At 50.7% G+C, this 12,305-nt stretch overlaps 1 protein-coding gene across 4 annotated transcripts in view; it reads left to right on the top strand.

Annotated features, from left to right (window-relative positions):
* MSI1 (musashi RNA binding protein 1) overlaps nucleotides 1-12,305 on the top strand; it is a 62,213-nt gene that overhangs the window by 33,944 nt on the left and 15,964 nt on the right. For all 4 annotated transcript variants that reach the window (XM_032229563.1, XM_032229562.1, XM_032229561.1 and 1 more), the window contains exon 7: nucleotides 7,497-7,545. In XM_032229563.1, coding sequence (XP_032085454.1) covers nucleotides 7,497-7,545 — 49 coding nt within the window. The remainder of the gene's footprint in view (nucleotides 1-7,496; nucleotides 7,546-12,305) is intronic.

The raw sequence follows: 12,305 nt of genomic DNA, 5'->3' as shown, positions 1-12,305 counted from the left end.
TCGTGGACCTCAACTCCCAGAATTCCTCAGCCAGCTGGCTGAGGAATTCTGAGAATTGAAGTCCACGAGCCTTAAAGTTGCCAAGGTTGGAGGTCCCTGAACTAGTCCACCTCTGCTCAGTTCAAGAACACAGATGGCCTTGAAAGCCTCCAGCAATGAGAGCCCCCTGGGCTGACCACCCTTCCCGTCAGGAAATGCCCCTCCTTTCAAACTGAAGAGGTTCTCCTCAGGTTCACAGAGAACAAGGTCACTCTGTCACTCAGGAGTCTCCGTAAACTGCTTAGAGAGGGCTGTAAAACCCTATAAAGCGGTATATAAGTCAATGTTCTCCAAATTTGGCCACTTTAAGACTTGTGGACTTCAACTCCCAGAATTCCTCAGCCAGCATGTCTTGCTAAGGAATTCTGGGAGATGAAGTCCACAAGTCTTAGAGTGGCCATGTTTGGAGACCCCTGGTCTAAATGCTATGGCTAAGATCCTTCTTGAACATTTCCCCTTTTCTTGCTAGCAGCTGCTGCTTCCTTGGCTAAGTCTTCTCGTTTCCAGGCCTACTGTGGGCTTCTGGTTGGCTCATGCCTTGAAGATGCCCACTGGTCTCCCCACCCTGGCTTCCTGTTCTGGGAGTAGCATTCGGTCTCCTTCCAAGCTTGGGGCATCAGGTGAAGTGAAAGCTGATGGAAGTCAATCTGCAGGAGATTCCCTGCAGGTCCCCTGTGTGGAGATACTCCTTTTGGGATGCTGGTGCGTGTCCCTTGAACGGCTGATCCTTGGGGAGAGGAGGGGCAACTCTTAGAAGCCCCTATCTGGCACAGTCAGCAGACCTGATCTGCAAAACTACAGAGGGCCACTAGAAGGCGCCGCCGCCGTCTGTGTATCTTTGCAGCCTTGAACCCCCTAGATCAGGGATCCCCAAAGCTGGGAATTCTGGGAGTTGAAGTCTGACAGGCTTAAAGTCACCAAGGTTGGAGACCCCTGCCCTAGATGTGACCCAGTTCTCTTGGCTCCCAACCCAGACAACAGGCAGCCTATCTCTGCGAGCTGCCAGGGAGGCAGCCTGGTTCCCTTTGCGCGCTTAAAAAATAAAACCCCATCTGATGCTTCTTTCTGAGTTCCACCTCCAGAGAGGATGTCTGAAGGCAGAACGGAAATGTGCCAAGGGGAGCTGCTATTTATACCTCCTGTCTCTGAACTCTCAATCTGCCTGTCCCACCCGCTGAAGGGCATCTCCTGCTCAGCACCAGTTTCCAGCAGGGCGCCAAGAGATGGATTATTTGGGAAAGAGGAGACGCTGGAGGGCCCCTCCTGCTCCCCCTCCTCCTCCCTGGGACGGTTACGTCATCTAATAACCAGCCGGGCTGGGCGGTCCAAGCTTCCCCAGAGGGGACAGGCTGGCTGCTATCGGAGGAGATCAGCTCCTTCCTGCCTGGGCATCACTGACTCACGCCACCTGTGTGCCCAAGGTGGCACTTTGAGAGGCTTGGCCTCCTCCTCGGAAGCCAACCAGTGAAGAGACAATGGTTAAGAGACGATGTGAGCTCAGCAGGATGGAGGGTCTCTTGGTACTCATTGCCATGACACCCCCCCCCAAGTCATCTCCAGTACCACCCCTTCCATGGCAGGGGGAAATAAAAAACAGGCAGAGAGGCAGGCTGCTCTCTGGATTTCTAGAAGAGCCATTGGAGATGAGAGCAGAATAAGTGGATTATCTCAGAGGATAACGTGGCTGGAAGGGACCTTGGAGGCCTTCTAGTCCAACCCTCTGCTCAGGCAGGAGACCCTGTGCCCATGATGGCAAACCTATGGCACGCATGACAGAGGTGGCACACAGAGCCCTCTCTGTGGGCATGTGCACTGTTGCTAGCTGCTTTTCTGGTTCTAGCACGCACATGTGCACTGGCCAGCTGGTTTTCATGGGCACCCGAAAACAGCCTTAAAACAGCCCCAAAAATGGCCCCCAAACAGCATGTGTGCAATGGCCAGCTGGTCTTCGGGTTTCTGGTGCTCCGGCGCACTCACACACATGCATGCACGTTCCGGTTTGGGCACTCAGTGCCAAATAGGCCATCACTGCCCTATGCCATTTCAGACAAATGGTTATCCTCTTCTTGAAAACCTCCAGTATTGGAGCATCCACAACTTCTGGAGGCAAGCTGTTCCATTGATTAATTGTTGTAATAGTCCGGAAGTTTCTCCTTTGTTTTAGGTTGGTTCTCTCCTTGATTAGTTTCCATCCATTGCTGCTTGTCCTGCCTTCAGGTGCTTTGGAGAACTCGAATGCTGCTTCATTGGTTTATGGCAGTTTGATTCCCCCTGTGGGACAGGCTTTACTCTTAGCTTTACTACAATCAGTGAAGTGGGCAAGCAGGCTGTGGTCGCCCACGGGCCTGGCTGGTGGCCCGAAAGTGGTAGTTGGTTTTTGAATTCCAGGAGATTACTGTTGAGTACGATTTGATCTCTCCTTGGGTTGTGTATCTAGGTGAGGCTTCTATTCCCACAAAGGGTCTTTTGGGGAGTTGGGGAGCATTTGTGTTGAAGCCCCTCTGTATGGAATGGGTCTTAATCCTCACAAAGAATCGATAGCCTTGTAATTTAAGATTAAGATTAAGATTAGATAACCATAATGTAAAATTTGCATCTGTGGTTTGACTTTTGTAAGGCAGAATTACGTATTATAAGAAAGAATACATGGGGTCATGTCAGGGGGTCTGCTTCATAGGTCAGAAAGGTCAAGATACATCCAGGAGAAGTGCAATTGTTACAAAAACAGGCAGAGATTCGATTGCATTCTCCAAAGCTGTCTTAACATTTTTGACCAAACTTTGCAGGCATCTCTGGGTCTGACCATGTATGGATGTTGTCTTCATTTATGAGTAACATTTATCAGTAAGCCTGTAAGACCTGACTGGTGTTTTTCTTTGATTTCTGCTTCCTGCATAAACAAAGGCTGTGAGGCCAGTTGCCTGGCCACTGCCCTTAAGCGCTGATCAATGTTTGGAAATTTGGTGAGCCGATCTGGGGCAGTTGAGCCACCCTTACTGTTCCAACTGAACCACTGCCCCCCTGACCTCTGGCTGGTTCTGAAATGCCCACTCCTTGCAAAGCATAGGATAATCAGGGCCAGGTTGGGAGCAATGCAGGGTACTTGGGGAAGGGAGGTACAAAGGCCCAGGCTGCATCGGGGAAGCTCCTGACTACTGCAGCAGGTGGGGGGGGGGGCACGGTGGTCTTCCACAGGGGCCCTGTGGTGAGGGGAAAGGCCCCTCTGTCATGGCTGCCCCAGCAGGCTGCCTTTGTGCCCCGTCAGCACCGCTTTGTGAAGAGGGCATCGGAGCTGGCGCTAATCGGATCCAGCAGTTGGGATTGGAGGGCAGGGTTGCCACAGCAACCGGCCCCAGGAGAAGCCGGCCCTGGCAGACTCTTTTGTCTAGGCCTCTCTCGGGCGTTGGCACAGCCGGCCAGCGCCGCCCCTGGAGAAGAAAGACGATGAAGGGAGGATGATGAGCTGGGAGCTGCAGGGTGCCAAGAGGGGCTGGGCCAGTGGGGTGCCTGGCGAGCAGCTGCCACAATAGCCCCCACCAGGGGCTGCCACTCATGCTTAGCGCATGGACGCCTGAGCTCGGCAGCCGGGACGCTAATCCTTCCTGCCCTGAGTTTCCATGGACACCGGAGCTGGCTAGGACAGGCGGGCTCGCTGGAAGAGGAAGAGGCCTCGGATGTCCTCAGGGCAGGCCTGGGGACTCAGTTGGCTGGGCTGCTCTCCATCCACCACGTCCCGGCCCTCGCCTCTTCCCTGCTGCCTTTCCCGAAAGTCCCTTTGCCTAGTCTTGGCAGTGCAAAGCCCGTCCTTGTGGCTGGTGTGCAGCCCTCTTTCCTCCCCACATGGGCCAGGGGTCTGCTGGAGTCATCTCTTTTCCCCTTTGGATTTTGGAGCAATTGCATTCATGTCACCCCATTCTTTTCTTCAAGGCCTTCTGGCTGGCCTTTGGCTCTTGGGTTGCAACGTGTTTTAGGGGGCACGACAGCTCATTCGGGGTGGACTAACAGTTTGGGTTACGAGCAGGGGTGAAATGCAGCAGGTTCTGACAGATTCTGGAGAACCGGTAGCGGGCATTTTGAGTAGTTTGGAGAACCAGCTAAGGTCACCTCTGGCTGGCCCCAAAGTGGGGTGGGAATGGAGATTTTGCAGCATCCTTCCCATGGAATGGGATGGCAATGGCATATCCTTCCCCTGCCATGCCCGCCAAGCCACGCCCACAGAACTGGTAGTAAAAAAAAATTCATTTCACCACTGGTTACGGGTGAAGACTAGAAAATGGGAAACCTTAACTTCTGTTTTTGCAAGGAAATGGCAAACTATTTCCAAAATCTTTGCACAGAAGGCCTCACTTGTTACCAGGAGACGACTTGAAGGCACTAAAAAAAAAAAATTGGTTGTGGGCCTGATTTTCAAAATCTGGACTCAGCCTCCTGAGACTTGGAGTTGCTTGTATGAAAGCTAACGCTGGAATGTTCACCCTTGCATGAAAGGCTGCCCATCCGGCATTCCTGGGTCTGCAAGAAAGTGGTTTGGTGCCCAGGGAGTGCCAGTCCCTGCCACACACAAGGCCTGGCATTAGTTGCCCTGAGCTATTAAAATTTTCCCTCCTGCCAGCAGAGATTTTCGCCCCCGAGGTGCCTGCTGGTAAACTGGATAATCTTCTTTGCTGTTTGCCCGTCGTCCAGTGCCCAGAGCCCAAGAGCCCCGGAAGCCTCCAAGCCTGGTTTTGCTTGGCCTGGCTGTTGACTGCAGGCCTGATCAGAACAGAAGGTCCATTGTCTGCCTTCCACCTCCCCTCACCCCAGCCTGCGTCATTCAGGAGAGCCGTTCAGATGCTCTGTGTGAGAGAGAGGCAGGGGCAGATTAAGAAATCCACACTCCTCACTCGTCAGCTGCCACACAAGAGGCAGATTTTTACCTCCTGAGGCACCTTCCATGGAAGGCTGGGTGGCCAAGCAGCTGTGGGTTTGCCCCAGTGGACCCTTGCAGGATGCTGGTCAAAATGACCAGCCTGTTAATGGTTGCAGTAGTTCCCTGGCTCCAGACTTTAAATTCTGCCTCTCACTCATATCCGACTTATCTCAGTCAACTGAAAATCTAGCAGCACATTTATACAATGTGATCAGTTTGGTTTTTCTTGTTTGTTTCTCTCTCTCCCCTCCCCCCCCCCAGTATACTGTTCAAACTCAACCCATTTAGTTAGTTTGTGATTCAGTGTATTGTACCAAAATAAAACTGGGTTAATTCGTTACCCATGTTAAGTGGATTGTGTATTTACAGAAATAGGAATATGACCTACTTAAGTCCAAAATTAAGGGGTGGGATGGGGGGACAAAAAGGGAAATGGGCTTTTCTCACTCAGCACAGCACCTACTTTGCCTCTCACGTCCCAACTGGGACTCTCAAGTTGCATTAACCGTGGTAGTTGGGAATTCTGAAATTAGGCCCAAATATTTGTTCGGTTTGTTGCAATTGCGTCCTCTGTGGCTGCACCTATCTCAGCTTGGCTGGCTTCCAAAGAGCTAAGGAGAAATAGACTTCGTTAGTGTTTGGATGGGAGACCACCAGGAAATCCCAGGGCTGTAGCATCAAGCCAAAAAAAATGTTCTGGAAAAAAATTCCAGTAATCAATTCACCTTGTTGCCAAGAAAACTATACAGATAAGTCAGATTTTGGCTTGACCTATCTTATCTTTGTGGTCTCCTCAAGTGGGCAAGGTTGACGGTTACTCAGCAGCCCTGCGAGGTGGTTGAGCTAAGCCCAAAGTCATGAGCTCTGTAATAGTGGAATTGAATAAGGCTGGGATTGATTGCATGCCCTCATGGAGCAAAGCGGCCAGGCCGCTTCCTGCCCTGAATCCATTGAGTTAAAGGCTCAGTGACGCGGCATGATTTTGAAATAAGGTCAACAGCTCAGATTCAGGGCTGTGGGAAGGCCCTCCCACCACCAGCCCTTTAGGGCAGTCTTTCTTCCAGTTGCAGGTTCTGACATGGGTGGGTACCAGCCTGGGCTACTACCAGAGGAGTTGCCCCATTGGCTGTAGCTGGGTGGCTGCCTGAGGAGAGCCGGGAGTCTCCCCTCCTGGAAGGAAGCCGCCATGGCCATCCCCTGATGACTCCCAGGCGGCTGGGCAGCCATTTCACACCTTTGGTAGTGCACATGGCTTGTACAGTTAACTTATGGGTCAGTGCATTGTGCAAAATTGGGTTAATTGAGTAAATTATGGCTGAGTTACCAGTGTTAACTGCTTTACGCCATCACAGGTAATGAAATTTGGCATGAGGTGGGCTGTGTAAAGTATGAACATCGCTACAGCTTGCCTGGGTTTTTTTAACTGGCAGCCCCTCGTCAGGTTATCCCCATTCATCTGTCCTGGGAATAGGAGCAACTCCTCTCAACCAGCGTCCCTCCGTTGCAACCTCCCGCAGCCTTGGCGGTTGCCCATGTTGGATGAGCATCATGGGATGAGCTGCAGTCCCAAATACCGGGACGGGCTTTAGTGAAAGAAGGCTGAAATCATTCTACCTTTGTAATCTGTGGAACCTCCTGCCACTTTGCCCAACCAAGAGCCAAAGTCCTGTGTGTGGATGATGTGACTTTAGGTCCCTTTGAGCCAAGGGATGGGGGTGGTGAAACTTCAGGGACCGATACTGCTGCACAGAGACAGCATTTTATTACATCTGGAATCCCCGATTCCCAAGACCGTGTGATCTCACACCAGAGAATTTGTTCTGCCTTCAAGCTACTGGCAATCTTGCAATCATCGGGTGTAATTTACCCCCAGCTGCTTCCTGCCTGACAAAAGCGCTCCATCTTTTATCACCTTTCCTGCTGGGGCTGGATTTTTCACACATGCACAGAATAGTAAGTAAAATCTCCTTTCCTCAAAAGGTTTAGTGACGAGTAAGTTACCAAGGGCAAAGTTTGCATTTGTGATTGACTGCCTGTGTGTGTGTGTGTGTGTGTGTGTGTGTGTGTGTGTGTGTGTGTGTGTGTCACACATACACACACCACCTTAGGGCTTGGAAGATGAAATGGTTGATAGCTCTGATGCTTTCCTTGTCAAGGGACAAATTGAAATCCAGGGCTTCCTGCCAGTTCTGGGTTTAGGCGATACGGATGACTGGTGAGGTTCCTGGATCTCCGCAGGCGGGGGTGAGGAGCTCGTGACTCTTGGTTTTCTAGGAACATCTCCAGATGTTCAGGCAAGACCTGTTGGCATTGCAGGGGAAAACTCTTCCTGTCTCCTCTCCCTCCGCTTGTGCTTAAAACTGTAATAGGTAATTAAATAGCTTATCACTGTCTACTTTCTACTAATGCCCCAAATAGGTTCTCCAATAGATTATTTTAGCCTAACATTGAAGTTATTACTAGCAATTGTTTTATTTTTATTTCACTCTTCTGCCCCCCCCCCAACAGCCACTCATTTCACCCATCTGGATCATTTTGTTTCTTGCAGGTGGACGATGCCATGCTGATGTTTGACAAGACAACTAACCGGCACCGAGGTGAGAAAGACTCTGAGCTCAGATCTAGCGAGCTGCCTGGCTGCGCAGCACCTCCCATCCCCGATCAAGAGCTTTTGCCTACTGTGGGGGCCCTCAGGGGATGCAAGCAAGCAAAGGGGGGGGGCTTCTTTTCTTGCCCACCTGCCTGAAATCAGTCGGGCTCTGTCAGGAAACAGAGCCGAGGAAGAGTAACAGGAAAGCCCAGGGGGCTGCCTCACCTGAGGTCTTTTCCCAATTTCCCTCCAGGGGAGTTTGGTTACAAAGAGGGGACCTCTCAGAGGTCCTCTAGTCTGACCACCTACAGGATCTGTTGAAGCGGTTTTGGGCAGATGGCTATCCAGCCCCTTTGAAGACTTCAGGGAAGGGAGACCTGCAGCCTTTCCCTCTGTTAACAGCTTTGGAAAACCCTTGAAATCCTGAGGTGGACTTCTCAGTAGCTTCAACCTTTTGGGTCTGGTCCTGCCGTCAGGGACAGCCGAGAAGAACTCAAGTTAGTGAAGGCCGGCAATCATTTAGATAGTTAAGAATTCTTCTTCTTGTGCCATATCCGTCATCGGACGTTGGCGATCATCTTGGCAATCCTATTTCAACAGCCGCACGAAAAAGTGCTGCTGAGTTTTGTCCAAACTGCTCCCTTAGATTTTGAAGCCACGATGTTCTTCTTCTGCCTGGACCTCATTGGCCTTCAATCTTTCCCTGGAGGATTAAGTGAAGGATGCCGTATTTTCCCAGGTGTCTCATCACAGGTCTGAAATATTCTAACTTTCGCTTTTTAATGGTTTTGATTATTTCCCTTGACTTTCCCAGCTGGCTTATCGCCTCCTCATTTCTGATTTTGTCAACTTATATGTAACAGCCTGATATGGTTGGGTCTTTTTTGCAGACTATTCATACCCAGATGCCTTAATGGTTCTTCAGAGAACTTGGTTTCCTCCACCATCTTCGCAGGGCTCCTCTGGCCTTGCTCTGGTTTGTCACAGTCCTATTTCATCCCAGAACCAAATCAGACCCTGGTCTGATCAGGACAGAATGCAGGGAGCCATTATTTCCCTCAATCTGGCCTCTCAATTTCCGTTGGTGCATCTCAAGGTAGCAAAGTTGCCGTTTCACCAGCTGCATCAGACTGCCGAATCACGGTCAACCTGGGATTAGGGGAATGCCCAGATCCTTTGCCCCAAGCCAAATGTTTCCCATCCTCTCCTTGGGGCTTACGTTTTTGCGACCCAGATTTCTTCCTGTTGAATTTCGCTCACCTTTCAAGCTTCTAAGCCAAGGGTGTCAAACTCGATTTCATTGTGGGCCGCATCAGGGTTGTATTTGACCTCAGGGGGTGGGGTGGGCGTGGCCAAGTTGGGCATGGCCAGCTCGACGTGTCAGGGACGCCTGTGGTGGCCAGAGCGCTCTGCCAGCGCAAATAGGCTCCCGAGCTCCGTTTTCGGCTTTGATGGCCTCCTGCAACCCTTTGCCAGCGAAAACGGAGTTCGGGAGGGCTGCAGGAGGCAGAGGCACTGCTTGGCCGGTCCTTCGCTGTTTCCAGGGAGGCCCCGCAGGCCAGATCTAAGCACCCCGTGGGCAGGGGCAGGGGCCGGCCCCTGGGCCTTGAGATTGACACCCCTGCTCTAAGCTCTTTTGGATCTTCCCTTTTGCTTCTAAGACAAAGCTTGTGTCCCCTGCAAAGGCCGCGATCTGCCACACAATGCCGCTTTCTAGGTTGGCAATAAAAACTTTGGAGAGCACAGTTGCCAGGATCATCCCTTGGGCAATCTACCTGGTGGTACTTTCTGGATGCTGTGCAGACATCCAGTTACGAATAGTCGACTCATGATCACAATTGAGCCCAAAATTTTTGTGCTTAAGACATGGGTTGTGAGTTTTGCCCCATTTTATGACGTTCCTTGCTGTGGTTGTTAAGTGAATCACCAGAGTTGAGCAGTTAATAACCCAGTGGTTAAGTGAATCTGGCTTCCCCATTGACTTTGCTTGTCAGAAGGTTGCAAAAGAGGATCCCTCAGGCTGGGGGGTCAAACACTATACCCCTCAGACAGGCTTCGCAACTTGGGAGTCCTCCTGGACCCACAGCTGACCTTTGCCTACCACCTGTCGGCTGTGACCAGGGGGCCATTTGCCCAGGTTCGCCTGGTGCACCAGTTGCGACCCTACCTGAACCGGGAGGCTCTCACAACAGTCACTCGTGCCCTTGTGACCTCAAGGCTGGAATACTGCAACGTGCTCTACATGGGGCTGCCCTTGAAGAGCATCCGGCGACTTCAGCTAGTCCAGAATGCAGCCGCGCGAGCGATTGTGGGTGCACCTCGGTTCACCCACATAACACCTATCCTCCGCGAGCTGCGCTGGCTACCTGTTGATCTCCGGGTGTGCTTCAAGGTGCTACTTACCACCTATAAAGCCCTTCATGGTAGTGGATCTGGGTACTTGAGAGACCGCCTCCTGCCAATCACCTCCTCGCGACCAATTAGATCACACAGATTAGGCCTCCTCCGAATCCCATCTGCCAGTCAGTGTCGACTGGCGACTACGCGGAGGAGAGCCTTCTCGGTAGTAGCTCCGACCCTTTGGAACGATCTCCCCGTGGAGATCCGTACCCTCACCACCCTCCAGACCTTCCGCACAGCCCTTAAGATCTGGCTATCCCGTCAGGCCTGGGGCTAGATTGTAATCCGTCCCCACCCGAATGATGAATGTTGTGTTCTATTTTTAATTATGTATTGTTTTATGTCTCACTGTTTGTATTCCCCTCCCCATGAATTGTAAGCCGCCCTGAGTCCCCCCAGGGAAAAGGGCGGCCTATAAATAAACTTTCCATTCCATTCCATCCCATGATCTTGGGTCAAAGCAACGGTCGTAAATATGAACCGGTTGCCAAGCATCTGAATTTTGATCACATGATCCTGGGGAGGCTGCAACGGTCGTAACTTTGAAAAATGGTCATGTCCCTTTTTTTCAGTGCCGTTGTAACTTTGAACAGTCACTAAATGAACTGTTGTAAGTTGAGGACTACCTGTGCTTTTAGCAGCTCTACCACCCAGCCCATATTTTATCATTTCACTCACAAGGATACTGTGGGTTTGTTGAATGATTTGAATGAGGTCAAAGTACATTATTTCCATGGGATTCTCCCCAGTCAATTCAGTTAGTAACTCTATCAAGAAAGGGTCCATTAGTCCAGCACAATCCGTTTGGGGAAAGCCCACGGCTGCTCTTGATCACTGGTGCATCCTGTGCAAGGGCTCACAAACACACACAAGGCCCTTGTGTGGGATAAACTTCAAGCTGACCGGTTTATAATTGCCCGCCGACCTCTTCCTCCTCTTCCTCTTCCTCTTCCTCTTCCTCTTCTTCCTCCTCCTCCTCCTCCTCCTCCTCCTCCTCCTCCTCCTCCTCCTCCTCCTCCTCCTCCTCCTCCTCCTCCTCCTCCTCCTCCTCCTTCTCCCCTGGTTGGATGGGAGGGACAGTAAGGTTCTCTTCCTCTTTCGGAACTTTGCTGGTTGCAGGAGTTCTTGCAACTTGCCATCTCCTCTGTTAATTCCTTCAGTACCCTTCAGGACAGTGTTGGCGAACCTTTTCTGGCGTGGGAGTGCCAGAAACCAGAAGAGGAGTTCCCTGGTGCTCATATGCACGCCTCGAAGCTGAGCTGTCAGTTTCCGCCGTACCCGCTGGTCACCTGGGCTTCTGGTTTCCGGCGCACAGATCAGCACGCATGGGGGTTCAGGAAACCAGAAGAGCAGCTTCCAGGCATGCACATGCGCCAGAACCCGGAAGAACAATGGGTGGCGGCTGGCGTACCTGGATGGGTGGCTCTGGTGCCATAGGTTCACCATCACGGCCATGAATATAATTCATTTGGCCTTGAGAATTGGTGTTACGTGTTCTTTATGCTCTGTTTGTCCTGAGCTGCAACTCCCTCTTTCCACCACCAGCCCCATGCTGGTCACCTCTGGCTCTGCCGCCCTTCTGCCGAGGGGAGACATTCTGCTTTCTGGCCATCACTTGTTACAGATTCATCCCATTCTCCTTGCAACAGGCCCACCGGCTCTCCCAAAGGTGCTTTATTTCCAAAACACCTTCTAGCAAAACAAGAAAGCCTTTTGAAAGAAAGCCCCTTTGGGATAACCATGACTGGATGAAGGAGAATCTCCATAGACATACAGACCTTCTGCCTCTTTATTTTCCTTTTCCTAGCTGAAAATCCCTTCATGGTTCTTTTTTTTTTTTTTTAAATAGTTAAACATTATTACCTTTAAAAACAGAAAGAAAAACACAACAACATAAGAAAAGACAACACATACATAACAATATAAAGTAAATATACAGCCTTTTGTATCGGCATTCATTAGTTATACATTTTTTTAAGAGTAAAACATACAAATACAAATACAATTTTAAACATACAACCCCCCCCCCCCCCGTGGTGACAGTCATTCACAGCCCAACTTTTTTCTTTCCTTCCTCATTGTTAGGTCTCTAAGCCACATCTTCTCATTACAAAGTTCAGGGATCTATTACAATACCCATGTTCACTTTTAACTTTCCCCATTTTAAGTCCCTGCTGTTCTCCTTGTCACCCACATATACCATAAGTTCCAGCTAAGATAATGTTCCGTTTCTCCTTTGTCCCTCATCCAACCCGTCATTCTGTCCATTTCTGCACATTCATAGATCTTTTTAATTATAGCATCTTCCGACGGTATGGTAGTGGATTTCCAAAATTGTGCATAAGTTATTCTTGCGGCCACAATTAT

Source organism: Thamnophis elegans, chromosome 13, assembly GCF_009769535.1.
Source record: "Thamnophis elegans isolate rThaEle1 chromosome 13, rThaEle1.pri, whole genome shotgun sequence".
In the NCBI taxonomy this organism is placed as follows: Eukaryota; Metazoa; Chordata; class Lepidosauria; order Squamata; family Colubridae; genus Thamnophis; species Thamnophis elegans.
This window is presented reverse-complemented; position numbering and strand designations above follow the sequence as displayed.